The 27,642-nt window shown below is 35.2% G+C and overlaps 1 protein-coding gene and 1 long non-coding RNA gene across 3 annotated transcripts; one reads left to right on the top strand and one right to left on the bottom strand.

Annotated features, from left to right (window-relative positions):
* Positions 1–18,642: 18,642 nt before the first annotated feature.
* LOC135848168 (uncharacterized) lies at positions 18,643–20,722 on the bottom strand. The gene is made up of 3 exons (XR_010559321.1): positions 20,200–20,722; positions 19,104–19,337; positions 18,643–18,988 (listed from the first exon to the last, which is right to left on the bottom strand). It is a non-coding gene; the product is annotated as an uncharacterized LOC135848168 (long non-coding RNA).
* A 1,315-nt stretch (positions 20,723–22,037) lies between these two features.
* Positions 22,038–24,516, top strand: LOC135848155 (E3 ubiquitin-protein ligase trul-1-like). 2 transcript variants are annotated; one of them, XM_065367972.1, is made up of 6 exons: positions 22,038–22,590; positions 22,743–22,943; positions 23,075–23,221; positions 23,308–23,454; positions 23,598–23,745; positions 23,845–24,516. In XM_065367972.1, the coding sequence occupies exons 1-5, from the start codon at positions 22,463–22,465 to the stop codon at positions 23,743–23,745; spliced, it is 771 nt and encodes a 256-aa protein (XP_065224044.1). In that variant the 5' UTR covers positions 22,038–22,462; the 3' UTR covers positions 23,845–24,516. The 2 variants fall into 2 exon arrangements, with proteins under 2 accessions (XP_065224044.1, XP_065224034.1); XM_065367962.1 differs by having other exon boundaries at positions 22,040–22,590; positions 23,598–23,741.
* The last annotated feature ends 3,126 nt before the right edge of the window (positions 24,517–27,642 follow it).

Raw genomic sequence — 27,642 nt, 5'->3', positions numbered from 1 at the left:
TTCTTTCGATGCTGAGCAAAATCGGTTCAGCCGTTGCTGAGATCTTAGAGTCAAAAGAATCCAGTCATAATTGAGCTTTTTTTGAGCTTTTTACAGCGCAGCTTTTTTTGTAAACATTTTCCTTCAACATTTGACTTCTTTCGATGCTCTTTCAAGGTATAATATACATACTTCTCTACATAAGTCAAATACACTAAATATAGGCTAAAATCAATTATTGAGCTTTTTTGAGCTTTAAGGCGCAACTTTTTTGTAAACTTTTTTCTTCGACATTAGACTTCTTTCGATGCTCTTTCAAGGTATAATATACGTACTTCTCTGTGTACATACATTAACTGCGCTACGTATAGGCTAAAATCAATTATTGAGCTTTTTAGAGCTTTATGGCGCAACTTTTTGAACTTTTGATATAAACCTGCACATCTACGGGTCAAAAGCTTTTTTTTGAGACTTTGTCGATCAAAATCGGTTCAGTCGTTCCTGAGATCTTAGAGTCAAAAGAATTATTGAGCTTTTTTGAGCTTTAAGGCGCAACTTTCTTGTAAACTTTTTTCTTCGACATTAGACATCTTTCGATGCTCTTTCAAGGTATAATATACGTACTACTATGTATACGTCAAATGCGCTACGTAAAGGCTAAAATCAATTATTGAGCTTTTTTGAGCTTTTCGGCGAAACTTTTCGAACTTTCAATGAAAACCTGCACATCTACGGGTCAAAAGCTTTTTTTTGAGACATCACCCAGCAAAATCGGTTCAGGCGTTCCTGAGATCTCAGAGTCAAAAGAATCCGGTCATAATTTTAATATATAGATTATATTGATTATGACTAGCTAACAACTATGCAGCATACATATACTCTTAAGTAATTACTTAAGGTGAATTACATACGAGGCAAATCAGGTACATTTAAACAAAAATACCTTAATAAATAAAATACACCATAGATTAATTTATAACTTGGTGATGTACAGATAGGTACAATAACCCCATTTAGAATACCCATCTAGTCCCCTAATTAATCGATTAAGCTGATTAATTAACTAAGATACATGTACTTACTCAGAACTGTACACTTTCTCCACTTATCAATTCATGTATCAATAATATCGAATATTGAGAAGTCCCCACCAAAGATACGCACTCTGGTGGAGTTGTCGTGAATTGTCCCATCCTAGGATAGCCACTCGATTGTCTTATGGGATCTTGCCCAATTTCTTAGTTTTTCTTGAATAATTTTTGAATGGTTAATGCTACAGATTTGAATTAAAAACCAGCTTGTAGAGGAAAGAAAGTAGATCATTTTTCATTCTTCAAACACCTATGTGCTCGATCAAAATTTTGATTTATTTCAATTTAAATGTAAAAAAATTTCAACCTTGAAACTTTGAACTTTAATAAATCAAAAATTTGATCGAGCACATAGATGTTTGAAACATGAAAAATGATCTACTCTTTCTCCTCTACAACCTCGTTTTTTCCCCAGAGCTCTAGCGCTTTTCGATCAAAAGATGTGAAAGTTCAAAGCTTTGAACTTTGGAAACTTTTGAACGGTAACTGCTAGCGCTTTCGGTAAAAAACCATTTGAAAGGGGATGAAATTCTGAACATTTTGGTATATTAAAGTACGAGGGGCATTTCATAAGTAAGGTCACACCTGTTCGTTCTCCGGAACTGGTAACACTGGTGAGCTGAAACTTGGAGAGAATGTTTGGGAGGTTTCGATGAACACACAGTCAAATTTTGAATGCATTTGGTGGAGTAGTTCGCGAGCTAACATGGTTTTAACGTGAAAGTGAGTAGTGACGTGCCGTCCGATTTTTGAAGTTTGTGATGTATGTGAATTTTTATGGAAAGAAAAGGTTTCCCGGGCCAAAATTGATCCCAGATTATGTAAAGTGTATGGTAAAGACAATGCGATGTCGATCATAAGTGGATAACACGTTTTGAAGAGGGTCTGACGAACACACACGACGAGGAGCGATCTGAGCAGCCTCCTGATCCTGAATCTTTCAAAAACGAAACAATTGCGTGTGTGCGACTCTCTTGGATGAAGATCGTGATCGTCGATGCACTTTTTCAGATATTTACCATGAGATGATGCTATTTTGACATCATATTGTCTTTACTATACACTTTACATAGTCTGGGATCAATTTTGGCCCGGGAAGCCCTTTCTTTCCATAAAAATTCACATACATCACAAACTTCAAAAATCGGACGGCACGTCACTACTCACTTTCACGTTAAAACCATGTTAGCTCGCGAACTACTCCACCAAATGCATTCAAAATTTGACTGTGTGTTCATCGAAACCTTCCAAACATTCTCTCCAAGTTTCAGCTCACCAGTGTTACCAGTTCTGGAGAACGAACAGGTGTGACCTTACTTATGAAATGCCCCTCGTACCTATGTGTCCACTGAAAATTTTCCGTAATTTCAATTTAAAGTTGACATTTTAAAAAATCTGTCCATAAAAATGTTTAAAAAATCGCCATTTCTGTACAAAACTCGAAGAAAAATATACCAATCGATAGGAAATTTCATCCTCTTCAATTTATGTTCTGACAAAAATTTTCCTAAACCCCTTCAGTTCCGAGAAAAACGAATTTCAACGTTACGCATTAATTTGCTTCCATTCAATATTAATACAGATCTCATCATAGGATACCTGCACAATCCTAGAATGGTCTCATCACCAAAGACCACACTAGCGCACTCTGACGGATCAGGGACTTGCGAATTGACCATGGGTGGAATCCTTAACTAAAACGAGGCTCGCGTATTACTTTGCCTAACCCTATCATGTCCGGATACATGCAGAAGTTATCAAATTAAATATTCTTAAGGACCTATGGATCCAAATAAACTTAATAAAAATATAATCACACGCGAATATAGTGCTTAGGATTTAAAGGGGGACACCATGGGGGAGCCATGGTGTCTTGCAAATACAGTTTTGACGAGGAACCGCACCTTCGAAGCTTACGAGACCAAGTGAAGATCCAGCTCGATCGTAGTAGGTATCGTGTAGGTACCGTAAATCACCAGGCTCCTCCCTCAACGTATACTTTTGGCGCAATTGCTAAGTACACGTATGGTCATAAAAGGGTTTACAAACTATTTTCCTAGCTCAGGCTATGAAAGTTCAAACAGATACAGTAGTGTACCTTTTATATTCGGCTACATATACCTATCCTATGAGAAATTAGTAAGTACACTACTTTCCTATCTTTGAACGTTGGTATAATATGTACAAGTATAAACTGGGAACCTTAAGCTGCTTGCAAGAGTATATTTCATTCATGAAGATAATATACTCAAAAAAACGTAGGCAAGTAGCTTGGATCGCGAGTATGCGAGGTACACAACGCTGTGCTACTTTTAGATAGGTACAAGTTACCAATACTTTCAGTATGAGGCCAAATATGTGATGCAATCTGGGATAGGGTAGGTACCCAAAGTCGGAAAATTTTTTTTCGTTTTTATTGTGTCATTTGAAAGCTTAAAATGTCAGCTTTTTTTTAAAAAAAAAGATATTAAGTCTAGCCCTTTTTGAGGCTGAGCAATGAACAGTTGAAGTTTCTGCTTAAAAAAAGAAAATTTTGAGAAAATCAAAGTTTAAAGTTTTTCCTTCAAAATTTCGAAAAAAATTATTTTCTCGACTTCTACTGCACTAAATTGGCTGAAATTTTGATATGATACTTCAAAATTATAGACAATCAAATTTTAAAAATTGTGTCAACATTTGTTGACTATTTGTTGAATCATGTTGAGGGAAACACATTTTTTGTACAGAAAATTTGAAAAAAAACATTAAAATGCGTAAAAAATGAAAATTTTACAGAAACTCACGACTTTAAAAAGAAATAAGTGAAAAAAATTATAAAAAAATTTTAGCCCAGAGGAGGTCTTGAACCCACGACCTCCAGCGTGATGGTCCGCTCTCTAGGCATCTAGCCACCAAGGAAGATATGCAACAAGTGTTTTCTAATGGTATACAACTAATTTTATTGTGAATTTGACATAACTAACAGGAAAGAACAGAAGAACATCGATTGGGTAGTAGCAAGTGGAATGGTAGTGGAAGCGCAAGCGGGGGGAAACAACTCAGCGACTTTGGGTACCTTTTCTTTTTTAACTTCGTTCGGGTATTTAATAGGGAAAAATATTTCTTTCAGAGGTAATTTTTATGCTAGATGATAGCCAACAGTGTCTAAAACAAGTTTTCAGTGTAACCTGAGTGTTTTTTGCTGTAGCATGAAATTTACTTTTCCGACTTTGGGTACCCTATCCCAGATCGCATCACATATGTATGTAGAAATTATTATACGCATCCCTATAGGCGACGGAGGGCAACCACACTGTATCAAGCTTTTTTGAGCTGGCAAAATTGATAAATGAACTTTCGAATTATTGAGCTTTTTCGACCTTATGGCACCACTTTTTTTGTAAACTTTTTTCTTCGACTTTCAAGAAATTGAAGCATGTGAAGAGTGATATTCCAAAACTCGCTTTGTCCATTTTCACAACTTTTCAGGAGAGAGGAAAAACAGTTTCCCTTTAAACGGGTAAATTGGCTTTTTAGGCGAGTTTAGCACTTTATTTGGGTGGATTTATGATGTAGGAGTGTATGTATACACTTCATCCACTAAATACTGCTGAAAAAAATTTCAATAAAAATGGATAAAGCGCGTTTTGGAAGATTATTTTTTTAACATTTTTTAGTGAATTGGCTATTTAGGTGAGTTTAACACCTCATTTTGGTAGGTTGATGATGTAGGAATGTGAGTTACTACTTCATCTACCAGGTACCGCTGAAAACTCCACTTCGATGAAAATGGACAAAGCGAGTTTTGGAATATCACTCTTCATGTGTTTCCAAAACGCACTAAGTCCAAAAAAATATTGATAAGAAATTCAGGGTACTTAGTACAATTTGGAAACGTAGAAGTGGACCAAATTGGCTGATTTTTTTGATATGTTCTAGCCAAGACCATTAGACACAACATATCAAAAAATCAGCCATTTTGGGCCGCAACTTTATGCTAGATGGCCTTGCAACCTCAGAATCTTTGAAAATGGACTTAGTGCGTTTTGGAAACACATGCTTCAATTGTTTTTGTTTGTGAATCTAACTCCACCTAAGGGTTGATTTTAATTGTTATTGATATTGTTTTGAATGGTAGGAAAATTTGAAAAATTTGTTTCAGTTTGAGATTGTTACTCATCTTCTAAATGGTTAATTTTTCTCAGTTTAATTCTCATAGAATTAAGTATTTATCTGTTTTGTTATTCAATTGTTATAAAGATGAAATGGTCGAAGTTCCTCCTTACTTGAATTTATTATCACGGTTTTTCTGTAAATATCAATTTATACTGATTAGGTGTTGATTTTGTTCAATTGTTATAAAAGGATTGCAAGTAAATGACATATTGGATAGGTTGGTACATAACAAAAATCGAACGATTTCCAAAAAATGTCGTTTTCAACTAAGTAATTCGAGGGGTGCAATGAATGGTGATTAGGTGTGCATTTTACTGATTTGAATTTATTAGTGCGGTTTTGCTGTAAATATTGAACTGTACTGATTAGGTGTTGATTTTATTCAAGAATTACTTTAATCATACCTACCTTATTTTTACCCCCCCCCCCAAAGTTCCATGTTGAATGAAACTAAAATCGATCGATTTCAAAGGTTGAAAAAGTGTACCAACGTCAGCTTTTTACAATGGAGATTGACCACCCGCTCCCCCCTCCAAAAAGTTCCATGACGAATATTGAAAATACATAGTCTACATACATATAATTGATTGATTTCAAACTTTAACCATACCCTCCTTATTTTTCATCCCCCCCCCCAAAAAAAAAAGAAAGTTCCTAACTACAATTGTAAATTACATACTTTTTAGAATTACTTTAATCATACCTACCTTATTTCTAACCCCCCCCCCCCACAAAAAAAGTTCCGTGTCAAATAAAACTACAATCAATCGATTTCAAAGGTTGAAGAAGTGTAGGTACAAATGTTTAGGCTCAATGCTTTCTTCTAAACATAGGTGAAAACCAATTATTGAGCTTTTTGACGAATATTGAGTTTTTTTGACCTTTACAGCACAACTATTTTTGTTAACTTTTTTCTTCAACATTCCACTTCCTTCGATGCTCTTTCACGATGTAATATATGTACTTCTTTGTACATGTCGAATGCGCGGTGTACAAAATATATAATATATGCCCAGATTTCCTGACATGTGGACCACTCGAGATTCTTAAAATGAATTTTTTTGACAAAAAAATTGGAAAATTTTAAATTTTCCGAACAGATTTAAATTTTGAGTAAATATTTATACACTTATCATATAATAGTCTGACTCTCATCAAAATTTTTGATTATAATAATTCTGCCATGGAGCAATAAAATACGGAGAAATCACAAGTAAAATTTTTTGTCTTATACATACAATTTTGGTATGATTACAGTACCTCAAGCAGTGTTTCCTATACTACAGGCTACACATTAATTGTAGACAGGTAGACTCGACGTTCATCTCCCCGACTCCAGTTTTACACGGTGCTCCACCTAGTGGAAGTTGATGAAACGGGGTGGGCCACTTTGTATGTAGCCTATACGTTTGACAATCTGGCCCTGGTCCAGTTTGTCGACTGGGTCGCATTTGTCTGAGGCAAAACTGATTGCATTAAGCGGGTGATTGCATAAAACGAACTTTTGAAAAAACACAATTTTCACATTACACAACTACCTACATATCGCACCTCGGGAGTAATAAGGTCACATCTCAAAAAAATGAAATTTTACAGGAGAGCGATTTTCTTTTTTTTTTTCAACTTGATACATTATTTTCATCAACTTATAATTAATTGTGAGGAATGAATAGCATCTCATTTTAAAGATTGGGTATCTTACCTTCATTTAGCATAAGAATACTTTGAGAAATAAAATCCTAAAGAGGAAATATTTCAATGTTTGGAAAACATTTTGAGTTAGAACCTTTCATTAAAGTTGATGTGGAGGCGAAAGGAAGCGTCCAAAAAAATTTCATGACAACAAAGTTGTAGAGAATTAAATTTCCAATCGACTTAAAATGGTTAGTTTTTTTCTAGAGTGCTTAGTTTTTGAGTTTTTCTCAAAAAACTAAAATTTCATTATGTGTGCAAATTCATTTTTCTGAAAAGTGATCAATTTAAAAATTTTTTTCCATTTGGTACAAACCAATAAAAAATGCACTCCTTGTGACTATTTCTAACTGACAAACATTCAAAACAATCAAAACTGTTTGTTAACACTTTGTATGTACAAAATTTGCTCAAAAAAGGTGGAGTTTTTTGAGATGTACCCTTATAACTCCAAACAACTTGCAATGTTGTTGGGATTTTGAGTTAAGCCATTTGCGTTTTTTACAAGATCCACATAATGTACCCAACTCAAAGTGTTATTTTTGGTTGAGGGGGGTCATACAAACCCCAAAAATGCAAAAATGTCAAAATCAATTTTTTTTGAGATGTGACCTTATTACCTACTCCCGAGGTGCGATATCATGAAAAATTGGTAAAGCAAAGCTACGAAAAGTTGGTAAAATTTAGTAAAACTTCCCAAAAAATGGAATAAAACTTTTTTAAATGGCATGAAAATACGTTAAAATTAATGTTTTGTGAATATTAAATAAAATATTGTAAAAATTACAGAAAGTATCGGAAAAAACTCTTAAAAGTATGGGAAAAATTGCTAAAAAATGATAAACTTTAGCAAAATTTGGCGAAATTTGTTTAAATGTCTCACAAAATGATTCTACTAAGCGGGGAGTTTGATTGCATTAAACGAGTGATTTTCTGTGTAATTAGGTACAAAAAAATCGGGCCGAGTCATTTTGATTGTATTAATCGGGTGATTGCATGAAACGAGTCCGCAATAAGCGGGGCCGACTGTATCTCGAAAACGACTTGACCGATGTCGACCAAAATTAAAATTTCTCTTAGTTCAGTGTCATACTAATATTTTACCATAATCACCTTCGACTAAAAGTTCGGAGCTTTCGAGTTCAGCCTGACACAAATTTATACACAACTGTAAATATAATATAATAAATACATAAACTTATCTCGTTTCGCGCCATAGGTCAAATCGTGATCAGCACACTCCAAAACGTTGAGAAAACCCACCCCCACCCAAACCCTCAACCATCATGACAATAATACAATACCCGACTTTTCGTGGTAAAACTGTTCTGAGTGAATTCCAGTTACCTACTTATCCCTATCTACAGCCGATGGTTATACCTATTCATTTATCTCGAAAAAAACTAAAACCCGTCCTTTGTCTGAGATTTTTGCAAACTTTTAAATTTAAAAAAAAAAACTGCAATTTTACTGAATTGAATAAAACAGCTTCGTGTAAAGGCAGGATCTGCTTCTGGTTATGACGTCACTGTCTTACGCTCGTTCGCGATTCGAATGTTACAGTTTTATTAGGTAATAGTCCAGTCATTTTAGATGAAATGAGAGGATTTATTCGGACTAATTCCTACAAAAGGTTTTTTTGCGGGATACTGTAGTGGAAGGGGTCCTATTTAACATACTAAAAGTCCCACCTCGTACCCCGCGTGCGTCGCGTGCTAGAGCGTGAAAAGTGTCCCGCCGCGGCGTTTTTTGCGATTTTCTCGCGAGGGTTTGATTTTACGTCGAAAATGGCTTTATTTTTGTGTTCTACGTCAAATTTCCGATCTATTGATGTATCAACTGCCCTTCTACCCCCAAGGGGGGTGGAGCCAGATCCATTCAAATGAGAGGGGTTTTCTAAAAAAAACAAAAAAGCTATCGGCGCATATGGGGGATGAAATGGTCCCGGAGAGTGTTCGAGTTGATACCAGCATGGAAGGTGGGTACCATCGAGAAACTTCCGCGTGAAAAATTTCAGATCCACGCCCCCTCCCCCTTTTGGGGAGCCCCCCTTTTCTGAAATTTCCATAACACTTTTCTCAGCCCCATTTCAACCGATTTTGAAAATTTTTCAGTATGTTATGTATATCCTTAGTAAGTATCCCCACAAAAATTTTCAACCCCCTCCCCTCATATTTACCCCTCAAAATGGCGTTTTTTTATATTTTTTATGCCTATTAACAATCAATATTGCGAGGTAAAATTTTGGAAACACGTTTTTTGGATGTATTTTCGGCCCCCAAACATCATATACTGTTTTAGAAATTTTTGCTTTGGTGCGCCGTGGTGAAAAATTGGATGAATGTGTTTTAGGGGGGTAGGGGGTGAAATGGGAATTTTGAAAAAAATAACTATTAACGAGTAGGGTATCGTTTTCATATGATTCGATACCGCTGAGAACGAATATGACTTCAGATTTTCTGCTACACTCACCTAGACCCCTCCAGAGGCCTCGCCCCCCCTCAATTTTCACTATTTTGGAAATAAAGTTATTTTGATGTCGTTTTCATATGATTCGATGTATCTGAGCACGAATATGGCTTCACATTTTCTGCTGCACTCACCTAGCTCTCTCCACAGCCCTCAGCCCGACCTCAATTTTCACTATCTTTAAAATAGTTACATCAGAGTGAAGTTTTTCAAGGTCACACTCACTAGAAGGATGTTACAATTAAATGAAACATGTAGAATAAGGTAAAGTACCAGTCGTGGATAGGGTTTTTTCAAAAATTTTTTGTGGGCCCAATTTTGAACTTTTTTCTAATCTGATGGTTTGTACATGTAAACTGAACCTTTCTGCACAAAATATATGAAAAACAAATTTTTTCATTGAAACCTCTATCATACAGAGCCATTCTACGAACCCTCCAAATTATCCGCAACTGGTATTGGGGCCCGGTTCCGGATAATTCAACCATTTCTCACGAAAAAAAATACACACGTTAAATACACCCTGTACTATCATACTACCGTGTCAGAACATAAAAAAATTTTTTGGTTCCAAGTATTTCGAAGAAAAAAAAAGTACCAATTGTGGATAGAAAATTTGATTTTCCGCAACCGGGCCCCATCTGAAATAAGTTCAAATTTGATGCTATTTTGCTAAGAAACGTATTTTGTTGTTATTAAGAACAATCCAGGCTGTGAAAATTTAAAAAAAAAAAAAAAATTCAAGGGAAAATTGTTTTTACAACACCAAAATAAGTGAGTAAATCAGCATTCTCCATGATGAACATCAAATTTCAACTGGCCATATCACTCAAATGCGTTTATTTTCTCTAAATTAATCGAGAAAATAAAAGCCCGGTTGAGGATAGGTCCGAACTAAAAAATTTGGGGCCCGGTTGTGGATAGGTCCCGGTTGTGGATAGAAATTTTTTTTCAAAATTTAGAAAAAAATTTACCGAAAATACATTCTACACTATAAATAAGTAATGTTTAAGCCACACTGGTATTCCAAATGTGAAAACATGCTCAATTATCACACATTTTATACCTCATCAGATAAGCATGTACCAATGTGACTAAAGATTCGCGAAAAATTTTGAAACCATCAAAAACGGATTCTTTGACTTATTTACTATCGGAATAGTCCATCAACCGCAAAAAATAACGAATTTATTTACCTTTTTTCATTTTTTCAAAATTTCACAAAATGAAAAACTTGAAAAATCACTGAAAAAAACGTACTTTTATTTCAGAATTTTTTTTTTTAGGACTTCCTAATTGAGAATCACGATGTAAAGTTGTACACATGTTAACCTGATGACAAAGAAAAAGATACCATTTTTTTTTTTTTTTCGGTCACATAGAGCGTCACAAAATAATTATCCATAACTGGTGTCATTATCCACGACTGGTACTTTACCTTAAGTGTGTATAATAACGAAATCAAAAAAATTCCAAGTTACATTAATCTCAATATTTTTTCAAAAACATGATAAGAACCATTCTTATAGGAAATTATATGAGAACATTTTTTGTATAACAACTTTGTCGAAAAACGCGTTATTTCGCGAGATAATCAAAATATGAAAATGACTTTTATTTCCAAAATAATGAAAATTGAGGGGGCTGAGGGGCTCTGGAGTGGGCTAGGAGAGTGTAGCAGAAAATTCGAAGTCATATTCGTGCTCGGTGGTATCGAATCATATGAAAACGACACCAATTTCATCAAAATAACTTTATTTCCAAAATAGTGAAAATTGAGGGGGGGGCGAGGGCTCTGGAGGGGCCCAGGTGAGTGTAGCAGAAAATCTGAAGTCATATTCGTTCTCAGCGGTATCGAATCATATGAAAACGATACCCTACTCGTTAATAGTTATTTTTTTCAAAATTCCCATTTCACCCCCTACCCCCCTAAAACACATTCATCCAATTTTTCACCACGGCGCACCAAAGCAAAAATTTCTAAAACAGTATATGATGTTTGGGGGCCGAAAATACATCCAAAAAACGTGTTTCCAAAATTTTACCTCGCAATATTGATTGTTAATAGGCATAAAAAATATAAAAAAACGCCATTTTGAGGGGTAAATATGAGGGGAGGGGGTTGAAAATTTTTGTGGGGATACTTACTAAAGATATACATAACATACTGAAAAATTTTCAAAATCGGTTGAAATGGGGCTGAGAAAAGTGTTATGGAAATTTCAGAAAAGGGGGGCTCCCCAAAAAGGGGAGGGGGCGTGGATCTGAAATTTTTCACGCGGAAGTTTCTCGATGGTACCCACCTTCCATGCTGGTATCAACTCGAACACTCTCCGGGACCATTTCATCCCCCATATGCGCCGATAGCTTTTTTGTTTTTTTTAGAAAACCCCTCTCATTTGAATGGATCTGGCTCCACCCCCCTTGGGGGTAGAAGGGCAGTTGATATATCAATAGATCGAAAATTTGACGTAGAACACAAAAATAAAGCCATTTTCGACGTAAAATCAAACCCTCGCGAGAAAATCGCAAAAAACGCCGCGGCGGGACACTTTTCACGCTCTAGCACGCGACGCACGCGGGGTACGAGGTGGGACTTTTAGTATGTTAAATAGGACCCCTTCCACTACAGTATCCCGCAAAAAAACCTTTTGTAGGATTTAGTCCGAATAAAAAATTTAAAATGACTGGACTATAATTCATTTTCGCTTCAATTATGCCGTTTTGTTACCTACACCTACACTATTAAACGGGGAAATAATTAGGTGACGGTATTTTGTTTAAAATGAAATAATTAACTCGCGCACTATGGTAATTGGTGATTAATTGTTCTGACGCAGGTAGGCGTATGAATAATACACAGAATAAAATAAATGTAAGTAAGTAAGTATGTAGTTTGTAGGTAGGTACTCGAAACACTTTTTTAAGACGATTCTCTCGGGGCAACGTTAATAAATGCATTAGCATAGTCTCAAAGCATAAAGTGAAAGTAACGAGTAGGTATGTTTTAGTGTTCGGAGAATTTTTTTTTTGGTTTACTTACGGAGAATTTTATCCGCGCTCAAGTGGCTATTTTGTCATAAGTATGGAAAATGGCGGTTATTATTTATTTTTTTTTTCAAGAATCGGGCTATTAAAAGAACGTAATAGTACATTACACACTTTATTAATCGCGTAGTGCAAGGTGCTTTACATAATAAACACTCGTAACCTCACCATTTTACACTTCGGTTGTTTAGATGCAAAAAATGTGCGTCTATGAGTGACCAAACTTCACCGGTTAAATTTGTTAAAATTATGTCCAAACGTAACACGTACGTAATGGCGAGTTTCGCGGCGTTGCCACATAACACTAGGGATATAATACGCTCATTATGTACTTACGTGTTTGACCCGACATTAGGTCGCTCATAATGACGTACATTTTGCATCTAGTAGTCCAAGAGCTATACCACTGTCATTGGGCTGAAATAACTGAAAGCTGGGGATGGTCTCAAAAGTTAGTATACATACCCCTATTTTGAAAACACTTGGTCTGCCGATCCGTAGCTGCTGCTTTAAAGCTCAGTGAAAGCTCGAAAGTTCAAAATTTTTCTGAACTTTCAGCTGAGAAAACTGATGGCTAAAATTGGTGCCTACTCGTAGCATTTTTCGCGCTGAATCCGAATATATCGGTCTGCCGACCCATAAGTGCCGCCAAAGCCCCGCCAGACTGGTTCAAAAGGGGAGCAATTTTGACAAATTTCATGTTTTTGGGCTAAATTCTCAAAAAAAACTACTAAATTGGGTTAAAAATTATTTTCAAGCAGCTTAATGGAATGCTCTATGGCTAAAATGATTTTTAGGCACCAAAATTTTTCAAAATTTTCATTTTTTGGGGGGTGGGGCGTGAGGGGAGTACTGATGAATTCAGCAAATGTGGTCTTATGATATATCAAAATATATGTTTTTTGGGCCTTAGAATTCAATTGTGGCAATATTTTTCACATTGGAGGACAATACGGTCAAAAAACATACATTTTGATGTATCACAAAGCCATATTTGCTGAATTCATTAATACTCCCCTCACACCCCACCCCCCAAAAAATGAAAATTTTGAAAAATTTCGGTGCCTAAAAATCATTTTAGCAATAGAGCATTCTGTTAAACTGCTTGAAAATAATTTTTAACTTGATTTTGCAGCTTTTTTTGAGAATTTAGCCAAAAACATGACATTTTTCAAAATTGCTCCCCTTTTGAACCAGTCTGGCGGGGCTTTGGCAGCACTTATGGGTCGGCAGACCGATATATTCGGATTCAGCGCGAAAAATGCTATAAGTAGGCACCAATTTTAGCCATCAGTTTTCTCAGCTGAAAGTTCAGAAAAATTTTGAACTTTCGAGCTTTCACTGAGCTTTAAAGCAGCAGCTGCGGATCGGCAGACCAAGTGTTTTCAAAATAGGGGTATGTATACTAACTTTTGAGACCATCCCCAGCTTTCAGTTATTTCGGCCCAATCGCAGTGGTATAGCTCTTGGACTATAGCGACAGAGGTGTAATGATGAGATTACGAGTGTGTATTACGTAAAACTATTTGCAAATTTGCGGCGAGGAATGAATAAGTACCTATGTTTAAGGCGAATTTTTATAATTATGCATTAATCACTTTGGGCAATGACGTAAAAAGTACAGGTAGCTCAAGGATTCACGTGATTTACGTGATTCACGGTTAATGTTTATTGCATAACGCAAAATACGAAAAATTAAACTCGAAATAATATTCGAACAACGATCAAAAATAGTTTAATTAACGAAACAACATAATGCACAAAAGTACACACAAATTACCTCTAATTGCGATTTTTCATAACTAAAAATCTGGTTTTGCCCTATCTTTGAGAAAATTCTGGCTACACTGTACTGAACCCTTCCCGATCGTTTCACTTCAACTTTTTTACAAACAATGTTCCACTAAACATTTAAATTTGTGCTGTTGAAATAAAATCCTAACCCAAAAATGATCTCAAGTGTTGAACCTCCTCTCCTTATTATTCTAATAGACACCACATTCCAGTTTTGAAAAAATAAAATACTGTAGCAATGAATGTAACTCGCAACACAACAACATCATTCCCTCCTCAACATCCCTACACTGTAAACACGCCCACATAGCAACGTTCTGAGTGTATTGTTGTCGGTGTGCAAGTGCATTGTAATACGTGCATTTATACACAATAGAAAAAGTGTTTTTTCAATTTTTTCGGCCCTTAATTTGAAAATTTTTGATTTTTTTTCCTTGATGACATATCTACACGTCAAAAGGAATGTTTGAAAAAAAAAATTGTAGAAATCGGTTCGATAGAAAAGGCTGGCGAACTCTATCAAGATTTCTGCTCGAAATTCTATTGTTTAAACACAATAGAAAACGTGTTTTTCAATTTTTTCGGCCCTTAATTTCAAAATTTTCAATTTTTTTTTCTTGATGACATATCTACACGTCAAAAGGAACGTTTTAAAAAAAATTCGTCGAAATCGGTTCAGTAGAAAAGGCTGGCGGACTCTATCAAGGTTTTCCTTCAAACATCTTTTAATAAGAAGGATGAGGATATGAGGAAAAGGTGTTTATTGCCAAGAATCATTTTTTACATTTTTTACGTTCTTTTTGGCGATTTTGGTGGTTGAAGATGTCCTCTTTCACATGGCATGGTTTAAAATCATCTAAAATAAATTTTTGACTGCTCAATTTTAATTTAGAGTTGATTATACAGGTCCGAATTTTCGTGTTTTTCAGTCTAAACATTGATTTTATGGGAAAAGTATGCATCCTAGGAAAAAAATGCCATAAAGGAAATTGTAGGGAATAAAATTTTCTTTCTGCTTAGAGCTGGTTATTTTTCTGTGGGATGCTTTGTTAAAAAGGTATTTGCGAAAAACAGAGACGTATGGGACTTTAAAAAAAAAAGCTTTTCTGAAAAATTGATGTTTTGGCAATCGGAAGCCGTCCGGTATTGTCGGAGGTACTTCGTGCAACTTGTATTTATCATTTCATCGTCATCTTTTGGTTCTTTCCTTCTTTCCAGTTCCCAAAGGCCAAATCCCAATGTTTTGTCGTTGCGATGATTTTATTATTATTATTTGACGATGATCTTCCCTGACACTGGTTTTTCAAATTCAAATTTTTGATGTCAAGTATTTTTCGGTTTCTTTTTCCATAACTAAAGCCTATTCACTTGATAGTTGAGTTGATGTTGATTGAAAAACCACTGTCATACTCTCACTGTAGAGACAATTTGGTAAAGTACATTGGTGGACCTTTGGCGAAGGAAGTGGCTTGCCGATCGGAAGGTACATGGTTCAAATCGTACCCCTGGCACAAATTTTTTAAAAATTTTTTAAACGATTTTTGACCAAAAATGTTGGAATTTATCGATTTTCTCATTTCGAATGTACGCGGATCAATTTTGGACTCGATAACTACTCGAATTACCTATTCGCGAATAATTAACCAAAAATTAATTAAACGGATTTTTGACAGAAAATGTTGAAATTTATCGATTTTCTTATTTCAAATGATTTTTAATTTTTGAAAGTTGATTTTTGACAGAAAATATTGGAATTTATCGATTTTCTTATTTCGAATGTATGCAGATCAATTTTGGACTCGATAATTACTCGATGTATTCGTGAATAATTAACCAAAAATTAATTAAATGAATCGAGTCGTTTGCGAATGATTCACGAAAAATGATTAAATGAAAAGTTCAATTCGTTCGCGAATGGGCCACCTACTTATACGAATCGATTCGCTCGCGAATGATTCATTAATACGAATCAATTCGTTCGCGAATGTTTTTACCGTAAACTGGGGTAACATTGAAGGATTTTTCAGAATTTTTCATGTTTAAAGGTATGAATGGCGGAAGTAAGGGAAATGTGTGTGGTGCTTTTGATAAAGCTATGTCAGCACTACGTTTTGGCGTTTACAGAAGTTGTCTACCTTTTTCCTGTCAGGCGCAAAAGCCAAAAGAAGTGCCCTTCAAAGTTACCCAGCGTTTGGGGTAACTTTGAAGGCCCCTTGAAATGTGCTTCACTCAAGGTCAAAAATTATCGAAAACATGAATATTCACTTCTTGGTCACTTTATACGCGTCAAGCACCTACAAAATTATCCATATTCACAATTGAATTTATGAAAGAGTGCTCCAAAATGATAATTTGAAATTTTTCTAGTTTTCAGGCGTTTTTCATGCATTTTGGCCAATTTGACCGAATTTCATGATTTTTCAATGATTTTAGAACTGTTTTTCAAGTTTTCACATCATTTTTAACAAGTTTTCACATCATTTTTAACAAGTTTTCAAGCATTTTCATGCATTTTTGGTTAATTTTACTGAAATTTCATGATTTTTTTATAGCCTTCAAAGTTACCCCAGTTCGAATATCAGTTTTTTACACCTCAGGGAAGAACTTTGGCACATGAACAAATGCGCTAATTTGTAGTCAGGAGGTGTACCAACACATCTATAATGTCACTTGACTCATTATTTGAAAATTCAAAATTCCAGACACCAAGCTTTTCACATTAATTAAAATTAATTAAAACACCACTTTTTTTCACTTGCTTTTTTATTGGTGTTGGTACCACTAGTTGAAAATGATAAAATAGGAAAAATAACTGCCAAAGTGTACTCTATCCATTCCCGGTGTCAGAATTGCTCCATTCTTCATAGTTCCACCGCCATGGAGCATAACGTGATGAAAAACCACACCCTTCAATGTTACCCCGCGATTTCAATGTTACCCCAGTTTACGGTATCAAAAATTGAGTAAATGAATCGATTCGTTCGCGAACAAGTCACTCATACCAATCGATTCGTTCGCGAACGAATCACTTACACGAACCGATTCGTTCGCGAACGATTTACTTACACGAATCGATTCGTTTGCGAACGATTTACTTACACGAATCAATTCGTTCGCGAACGATTCACTTACACGAATCAATTCGTTCGCGAACGATTCACTTACACGAATCGATTTGTTCGCGAACGAGTCACCTAAACGAATCGATTCGTTCGCGAACGAGTTACTTATACGAATCAATTCGTTCGCGAATAATTTAGTAACTGTTGATTAACTCGTTCGCGAATGATTCACCTACAAATCAATCGAATGATTCACCAAGAAATCAATCAATTTATTTACTAAATTGCCAATTGTTCGCAAATGATTCGACTCGATTGTAAACAGATCAATTGCTGTAAAAATGTTTCAAAAATAGTGAATCAATTCGTTCCTAAAAAAATTTTATTTAAAGAAAAGTCGGCCTTCTCACGCTAAATGCGTGAATGTTTTTGTTTTTGAGGATGTACTCGTAGATCACGAATTTGACAATATTTTTTCCGTAGGGGTGAATGGTGGGGGATGAAGGGGTGAAGACGGTGAAAAATTCAAAATTCTACTACAATAATGTGTGATATGTCGAAATGTATGTACTTTTTCGAGTGTGTAGATCACGAATTTGATAATATTTTTTTATAGGAGTGGGGGGGGGGGAGGTGAGGGGTGAAGGGGGCGACAAATTCAAAATTTGACTATAATGATGTGTGATATGTGGAAATGTAGTTTTTCAATGGTGTAGATCACGAATTTGAGTTATGCCTTCAAAAACATAAATTTCGACATATCACACATCATTATGGTCAAATTTTGAATTTTTCACCTTTTTCATCTCCTTCATCCTCCACCATCCACCCCTACGAAAGAAATATTGTCAAAATCGTGATCTGCGTTCTCAAAAACATACATTTCGACATATCACACATCATTATGCTCGAATTTTGAATTTTTCACCCCCTTCACCCCCATCCCACACCCCTACAAAAAAATAAAATAAAAACTGAAAGCTGGAACTGAAACTGGAACTAAAAAAATGAAAACTGGAAACTGAAAACTAAAAACTGGAACTAAAAAAATGAAAACTGAAAACTAGAAACTGAAACTGGAACTAATATCATTTCAGTTTTCCATCCCTGGATGGAAGAGCCCTGAGTTCAGGGCTCCCGCTCTTGGCTCTTTTTCTTTACATGAGCTCTTTGGCTCCTTGCTCGCTCCACAATTCTTTCCAACTCCGCTCTTTGACTCTCAGCTCCCTCTTCCAATTTCTCCGCTCCGACTCCAGCTCCATCTCTGGCTCTTGGCTCTTTAAATTAGAATTTAAAATTCGTGAAAAACGATGACAAAAATGAAAATATACTGCATTTATTTTCATATTTTTATTTCTCAATGAGAAAACAAAATGTAGAAATTCTTCATTTTCTTTACAAATGTGAGTTGAAAGTTGAATTATTGATATAAAATTGTGCGCATTTTTGCCATTTTTTTACTTTTTTTCTTCTACTTTTAGGGAGCCAAAGAGCCTGAAAAATGTTGTGGGCTCCCACTCGGCTCTGGCTCTTTCCAGGTTAAAGTCTTGAGTAAAATAAGGAGCTCTTTTGCAAGAGAGCTCTTGATGTTTTTCTGCACTTTCATTTATTTGGCTCTTGGCTCTGGCTCTAGCTCCTCAGAAAATCTGGCTCTTTCGGACTCTGGCTCCTGCTCTCTCCCGGCTCTTCCGTCCCTGCCTACATATTACATAATTAATGTCAATTTTAAACTAAAAAGTACAAATACTCAGAATAATTTTTTCAAGTGATAAATATTATGTTTTCATAAATCGCCATTAATAAAAAGTATTACCTATTGTGTTGAAAATTATTCCTCTTCTTTTGATGTCGTCTCTCTTCTTGCTCAACAGTATTATACAGGGTGTCTGGCGATGTCAAAACTTCAGATTTGGATATAACTAGGTACGACCAAGTACGACTTAAAAAAACGTTATAATATGGATAAGTTGCCTATCTTTGAATTTGAAGGGGCAACCGAGCTTTGGAAAAAAATTGGGGGAAAACATACCCAATTGACAAAAGAGCGCTAAAAAAGTTTGGCGAAAACGATGGCGACATTTTGACACTGTTTTTGAGCGCATAGGAGAGCGTATCTAATTTTACGCCAAGGGAGAGCGCATCAAAATTTTCGCTCTGCACGCCCGTATTTTTGATGCGCTCTTGTTTTTGGTACGCTCTCCCTTGGCGTAAAATTAGATACGCTCTCCTATGCACTCAAAAACAGTGTCAAAATGTCGCCATCGTTTTCGCCCTGCTGTTTTTGAAGAAGTTTGTCGCCTATTTTTCCGTTACAGATGCATTTTGAATAATGGCGCGGATTTTAACTATGTTACGAACAATAAGGTACAAATGAATTTTTTATAGTTTGAAAAACAATCGCTTCATGTAATTAAGCACGTTACGAGTTGAACACCCAAATAGAATGACGAAATAAAAATAATTCCACTTTCAAATTAATATAAAAACACCAAAAAACACGATATTCATGCACTGTTCATCATTATTATGGTTTCCTAATTTCTTTTTTCTCGTTTTTTAAATTTCAAATTTGAAACTGAGAAACTATCAAACACTAAACACTGCAATCTCTCACACACTCAACACACTAACCTCACCCAGTACCTCTGACCATTTCACTATCTGTTTTCACACCAAAGCTAAAAATTTCCAAAATCCCAATCCCTGCAAAGAACTGAAAAAGTGAAAACCAAATCATCCAAATGCAATAAAATCTGGGAAGCAGTCCCTGGCCCAGGGAGGTGGCGCCGGGGCCAAAACATTTATTAGATCGTGATCAAAAATCATCTATGGTCAAATCGAGAAATCACTTTGGCACTTTTATTTACACTGTTTGTCAAAAAAATCACGTCACATCGCACTGTACTTACAAACTTTTTAAAAATCAGGTCACACTATATTTAAAAACTTTTTCTATGGAAAAGTTACTTTACACTGCTTATGTAATAAAAAACACTGCTACACAAACCGATTGAAAAACACACCATTCACATTTTCAAAAATCATTTCTACATACTTATAAGACGCGTTTAAAATACGTTTGTCTCAGCCACTGCATGGTTAGGTAGTTTATCACTTAATCAGTTTAAGAACACGAAGCACTGAAGTTATTATTAGACTATCAGTAATCGCCTATGGACAACCGGATACTGACGGCACAAATACACAGATAACAACACAAATCGCTAAATTGCAAAAAATAGAATCTCACAAATGAAAGAACGCGATCGAAAAAATTACTCCTAAAAACTAGAACAGATTTTGAACTTTCCCTACACAAACGAGCAACACATGTGACCATATGCATGGTATATCAAACAGTGATTCAAACTTAACGGAAAAAATGCCAGGAAATCAGGGCGAAAATCAAAAAATTCGCCCTGCACTTGACGCTGTAATAAATTATCGCTCAACATATGGGTGCAGATTTAGATAACTCGTCCTAAACATGGGCGCTAGGCGGCTGAGAAGCGCCCAACAATTATTAAAGCGCCAAGTGTGGGGCGAGTTTTTGCCATTCGCTCTCACATGCTAACTGAAAGTTCATTTTAGTGCCATGATGAGGACGAATTTGCAAAATTTCGCCCGCATTTCATGGAAACGGACTTAAAAGAGCGACCATTTTGTCAATTGGGTATTTTTGATATTGGGAATGGGTAGTACCAGGGTTGAAAACCGTTTCAAATTGAAATAATTGAATTGGTTGTGATGGTGGTGGTTCTAGAACCTTAGAATATTAGTGGTTCCCAGTTTTGGTTCCCAAAAGGTTCTCAGACATGGCTTTGTAATGGTTTTGTTCATTGTTCTGGTTCTAAAAGGTACCTTTCACATTGTTCTTCCAAAATGGTTCTCAGTTCTTCTCAAACTCAAATGGTTCTAGTGGTTCCTTTTACTCCTCCTTTGATCTTTTGCTGGTGGTGCTGGTTGTTCCACCAATTAAAAAATGGTTCCAAATGGTTCCAGGTCCAAAAAATGGCAAAAAATTGAAAATTTGAAAAAAATTCCCCTTTACCTCGCTTATTTTGCATGAAAAACACGAATTCGGCATCCATCTCAGTGAAACAAGAGCGCAAAAATGCTTGGAAAATTCCCACTTTATAGCTTCAAAATTTTTTCCAAAAAAACTGGCCTCTTGGGGGGGGGATTATCACCCAAATCCCCCCGTTAAAACCGGCACTGAATGGAAGTTATGAAAAGTTGCTAGTAGTGACCACATGACCAATTACAGGTCATTCTACCAAAATCTGCTCTCGTTCCAAATAAACAGTTGAACACTCCAACAAAAAAAAAAAAAAAAAAAGGCAGGTTGTTCAAAATTTTAATGAAGTATGAAATCGCTGATGGAGAAATACAGGTAGGTACCTTACCTACCTATGCTTCCAAACTGGCATGAAACTGATTTTGAAAAAGTGGTGTAGGCATCTTAGGTAGTACCTAGCTACATATAAATAATCGATCAAGAACGTTTAACGCCAATAGATTTTTTCCTACACACTATTTTCATCAGATTTGATTACTTTCCAGATTAGAAAAATTTACCCTCATTCGTGATTCATTCATGATTTACCGTTCTAATTTTCGCTGAAAAGAAAAACTCGACTTCCCTTCGATTCTTTCATGACATCTATATCATATAATGTAGGTAGGTACTCGCAAAAGTGGATTCTAATCAAACAAACGAACGAAGTTTGAATATTGAATAAACCTGCTCAGCTGATTACCTGTGAGAGATGTTCAGTAATGTTGATTAAATCGGTACATTTTGTAGAGTGTTCCATACTACACGATTAGTTTTATCATTCGTAGTCGTAATAAAGGTTCAAAGTATGCACGATGCCATTTTTTGAAGCGCAACTTCGAGTTTAGTGCATTTTATTTTCGAGAATTTTGATTACAGAATAGAATGGTTAATTGGTTTAAATTGTTAGCGTTGAAAAGTGTAAAAGTGCAGTGAAGGTATCATTAAAATAAAAATCAATTTGATGAAATCAATCATCAATGTGTGATGATTAATGAGATTAATAACACTACTTGGAATTTTATTTTGAAAGTTTTGATCATCCAAGTATTTGAATTCTAATTCATCGTAGAAGTGTCGATTGATTGTGAATCGTTGAATTAAAGTTTTACAAAATGAACGTACAAATATCCTGCACCATTTGTCAAGAAGATTTATTTACTGGCGAAGATAACGAAGCGATTAGTTCAACGAAATGTGGTCATGTGTATCATCATCGATGTCTCCTTCAATGGATGGAAAGGTAATTGCTTAAAACATGTATTTTAGGTAGATAGGTATATCCCGAATTCATTACATTCAGATGCCAGAGTTTTTAGCTTTATTCTTATAAAGAATCAGAATCAAGTACCTTGTTAAGTTTGGCTTTTATTTCTTACATATTGCTTATTGCAGATCACAAACATGCCCTCATTGCCGTACTGGTCTGGGGAATAATGGTATTTTCAAGTTGAATTTATTTATTGGAGAAACATCCGCAGCTCCAAGTATGGCAAAATTCGAAGAAATGGAGAATTGGGTGAAACATCTTACGAATGTCGAATCTGATTTGAAAATAAGATTAGAGAACAGCGAAATTGCACACAGTAAATTAAGGTAAATTAGCCAATGTGTTATACCTACTTGTACGTACAAAAGTTAGGTAGATATTATTATCATGTAGGTATTGATATGCTCATATTATAAAAAATTGTTCGTTGATTGAACTTTTCAATACATTCCAACAGGAATAAAACAGTTGAATTGGAAGCTCGTGTGCAATATCTCGAGAATACCGAATCAAATATGAGCGAAGAATTGAAGAAGATTGTCGAAAAATTAAAATTATTGGAAAAAGACAACAAAAGTGCGAAGTCAGCCGGTGAAAAATTAAAGTAAGTATTGAACTAGGTATTGAAGTTTTTTTAATTACGAATCCACATTTGGTAAAAAAAAAATATATATCATTATTATTTAACAGGACTCGAAACAAGAAACTTGAGGAAGAAGTGAAGTCGCTTTGTCGTAAAGAATCCAGTTTGAAAAAGGAATTAGCGCAGACAAATTTGAAATTGCAAGAAATGGAAAAAGATCTCGATAAGTCGATTTCGATCAACGAGAAATTAAAGTGAGCGTATAATACATAAAATAGCATGAAATAAAATTAACTTAATTTTTATTATTCGTCCATTGTAAAATGAAGCGGATAAGGTTTATCATACTTTACGTTCAATACCTACCTATAAACATGTTTTTTTTTTTTTTTTTCAGTAAAAAAAATACAGAATTGAAGCGTAGTATTGAGCGTAGTATTGAAGAACACTTGCAAGTTGAAGCCGATTTGGAAAACCAGTTAGACATAAAAACTGAAAAATTAAAAAATCTCATCAAAGATTTGAACAATGAAAAACTGAAGTAAGTAAGTTGTCCAGTCCTAGTGTCTTAAATTGAAATCTCAATGAATGAGTTGAAAAGAGCTCGATTTTTATCTTAATTTACCTACCTTTTTCTGTTGCAGACGAAGTTTCCAGAGAAAAATTGAGAGCCTAAAAGATGAACTAGCAATGGAACAAAGTAAAATACGATGCAATTATACTAGAAAATGAAACATTTTGGTCAGATTGAAAACTACGAGTGTAGCATAAAGTTAGCTAGTGTATAATATTTTTTTTTTTTTTAAATTTTTAAAATTTTTTTACGGTTGTTAAAGAAGTAGACACTTTATAAAGAGTGTTTACAAAATCAAAGAAACTATTGAAATGGTATTTTTTTAAAGTTTGGTACATTTTGAATTTTTTTTTCTTCGTTCATTGAGTTCTCGAAAGTCACTCAAAAGTGTGTCCTATAGGTAGGTACCTAGGATGTGTTAGAAAAATGATTCCATGAAATTATGTAACCTGTGATATCATCTATTCAGTAAATCGTCGTGATTTTTTTTTTTTTTGATTGGCGATCTTATTTTATAAACACCTACCTTACCTACCTGTGCTAATTTATTTATTATTAAAAGAACACAAACATATAATTTAGATATTTTATGGTTTTTTAATCGAATTAGGTATTTTAATGCATTTTTATTCAGATGTGATAATTTTTTACCGTTATTTTCTTCTGTTTTGTTTTAAATAATTTACGAATTTGAAATTTACAATAATTATTAATTAATATAGGCTGCCTATTGTTTTAACAATTATTCCTCTTAATTTTTTGCTGTCTTTCTTCTTCTAGCATTTTACCATAGAACTACTAGTATTACTTTCAGAGGCCAACAAAGCGTGATACAATTTGTAAGGGAAGGTTCAATTACTGCATTCCTTGAAAGTTGGAGTTGCAACTCGAGAAATTTTTCAGCAAATTAATTATTTTACACCGTATAAAATTGAAATTCTGAGCTCAAAAATTTTAAAAATATCGTCATTTTCTTACGAATGAAACGACATGTTCAAATTGAAATATTTTTAGTGAATTTTAAAAATCAAATCACAGGCTGATAAAACATGAAAAAAATCAACATTTTACCAAATCGACCTAAGGAGTTGAAATTTGGTTTGTACCTTATTTTCGATCGCCTGAATCAGCTGGAAAAGGTTTCGAACGGGTTTGAGAAGTTCTAAAGTCTCCAGAAAATTTTTGAATGTTGAAATTTATGCAAAATTTTACCTAACATAGAAATTTTTTAAGGTATCCTCCCTCGATTTGAACGGGATTGCAATTTCTGGAAAGAGCCCATAGTCAAAATTTCAGCTACCTTGATTGATTTTTAGATTTTCGATGAGTTTTTGTAAATTCAAAATTGTCTAGGTACTTTTGACAATTTATGTTTTTTTTTTTTAATTAGTCCTGAAAACTGATACCTGTCTAAAATTTTACAATTCCTGCAGAACTTGCGGAAACTAGCTTCGGCTGCTGAAATCGAGTCGTGACTTATGATCGACTTTCGACTTACTCATTAACGAATTCATCAATATTTGAGTCAATTTCCAAGGGAACATCTCGAGGGTACTTATTTCTTTGACCATGCAGAATATTTTGTAAGGAAAAAATCCATAAAATCAATAAGAAGTTTTGTTCGTATGAAAATCCTCGAATCCTTTCACTGGGTAAGTAGGCACCTTTTGATGAGCACAGCTATGTATGTTTGCTAACCTTTTAGATTGCAGGGGCAAATTTATGCTCGCTTGAAACATTTTTTTTATCGATGTTGGTTAGAAAGTTCAATTTTGCGTAAGTCGAGAACCGTGATCTAGTGATAGGCAGAGACTTGCACTTTGCGCCACAGAATAGCAAATTTCATCTAGAACATATTTTTGGTTCTTTCAATTTTCATCTATGGTCCGAAAATTTTTCACCATGCTTGAGATATACCTTCAGATATTTATTGACCTCAGAGGAAGACTTAATAAATATATACCTACCTAGGTATCATTTGAGAAATTATACGAGGCTCCCTTCATCTCTGATCATGTCGACATATTTTTATTTTAGGGATAAGCCATGGAGATGACATGGCATTGGTTTATTACACAGAAAAGTCTCATACTTCGCTGACTCGCCTATATCACATGTTTAGTGAAGAATTGGTCAAAAGATGGGTAAACTTCGTCCAAACTGGGTTCGTTTGGTTATCGATACATTTTGATAACACCTAATTGAGAAAACTAATCACTACACATTTAAATAAACTCATTTTAATGTTTCGTTTACTCGATATTGTCGTAGAAATCCAAATTATCCACTTGAAATTAACGAAGATACGTAATGGATTATTGGAAACCTATGATTTCTGACAGAATTGAATACCTTTGTATCAACGTGAATGGTTCGATGGAAACTGATTTATACAAAGGAACGTACGAGTTCTGGACAAGTTTACCAATTGGTGTTGTATAGAATAATTATTGAGCATAAAATGGGCACCTATATTTTGTATCAATCATTTTTTACCGAAATAGCGCAGTCAATATGCAATTTGACCCAAACATAATTACAAACAAAGGTTTTTTTGGTGAATATTGTCTAGGGTGGTGTGCTGAACAACATACTAAAAGTCCCCGCCCCTACCCCATGAGCTAACCCGCCCCCCACAGTGGATCAAAGCCCCCAAAATCAGTTTTTCATCAAGAACTCCTGAAATATTGAATTTTGAGTAAAATGAGCCCAGTGATCATTTCATCTCCTCCCCCAATACCTATCAAATGAGCTATCGACCAACTCCCTAGCCTCAAGGGGGGTGGCGCTACGACCCCTCAAAGTGATGTGATTTCAATAATTTTACATTTTATGATTTGGGACTTGTAACCTGTGCTAATTGATAAAATGAAGTCAAACTTGGGGAATGGGATTCTTTTGAGAGCTAGAGTTGACCTCTGCAGTGGGGAGGGTCAAAGCTGAAAATTATAGAAAGGTAATTTTTTTGGAGGGGCATAACATGACCCCAAATGGATGAAAAGAGTCCAAAATCATACCATCGGACAGTACCCTATCTGTGATCAACATATCCAAATTTTAGCTTCCTAGGTCATCCCCACTCCTTTTAAGATGGAAAAAACCGAAAATAGGGGCAAAATAAGAGGATTTATAGCTTAATTCCGCTTTAAATGGGGTAGGGATGACCTAGGAAGCTGAAATTTGGATATGTTGATCACAGATAGGGTACTGTCCGATGGTATGATTTTGGACCCTTTTAAACCATTTGGGGTCATGTTATGCCCCTCCTAAAAAATTACCTTTCTGTAATTTTTAACTTTGACCCTCCCCACTCCAGAGGTCAACTCTAGCTCCCAAAAGAATCCCATTCCCTAAGTTTGACTTCATTTTATCAATTAGAACAGGTTAAAAGTCCCAAATCATAAAATGTAAAATTATTGAACTCACATCACTTTGAGGGGTCGTAGCGCCACCCTCCTTGAGACTAGGGAGTTGGTTGATAGCTCATTTTATAGGTATTGGGGAGGAGATGAAATGATCACTGGGCTCATTTTACTCAAAATTCAATATTTCAGGAGTTCTTGATGAAAAACTGATTTGGGGGGCTTTGATCCACTGTGGGGGGGGGGGTTTAGCTCGTGGGGTAGGGGCGGGGACTTTTAGTATGTTGTTCAGCACACCACCCTAGACAATATTCAGCAAAAAAAACCTTTGTTTGCAATTATGTTTGGGTTCGCCCATTTTTTTCTGCAATTTGCCTGGGCTAAAATGTTCTTCAATTTTTTTGAAGTGATGATGTTTTTACTGTGGTCTGTGGTCCCAACATAAATCAATTTTTTAAAATTATTCTGTGAATTACCATACTTATGTTAGCATAAGTTCTTCCCTT

This window comes from Planococcus citri, chromosome 1 (genome assembly GCF_950023065.1).
Source record: "Planococcus citri chromosome 1, ihPlaCitr1.1, whole genome shotgun sequence".
NCBI lineage: Eukaryota > Metazoa > Arthropoda > Insecta > Hemiptera > Pseudococcidae > Planococcus > Planococcus citri.
This window is presented reverse-complemented; position numbering and strand designations above follow the sequence as displayed.

Excerpts from the sequence above, each read along its gene's own strand:
- LOC135848155 (XM_065367962.1), top strand. The coding sequence starts at position 22,463 with ATGAACGTACAAATATCCTGCACCATTTGTCAAGAAGATTTATTTACT. Across the intron at positions 23,222-23,307 it reads TCAGCCGGTGAAAAATTAAA|GACTCGAAACAAGAAACTTG; the intron begins GTAAGTATTGAA and ends ATTATTTAACAG. Across the intron at positions 23,455-23,597 it reads TCGATCAACGAGAAATTAAA|TAAAAAAAATACAGAATTGA; the intron begins GTGAGCGTATAA and ends TTTTTTTTTCAG.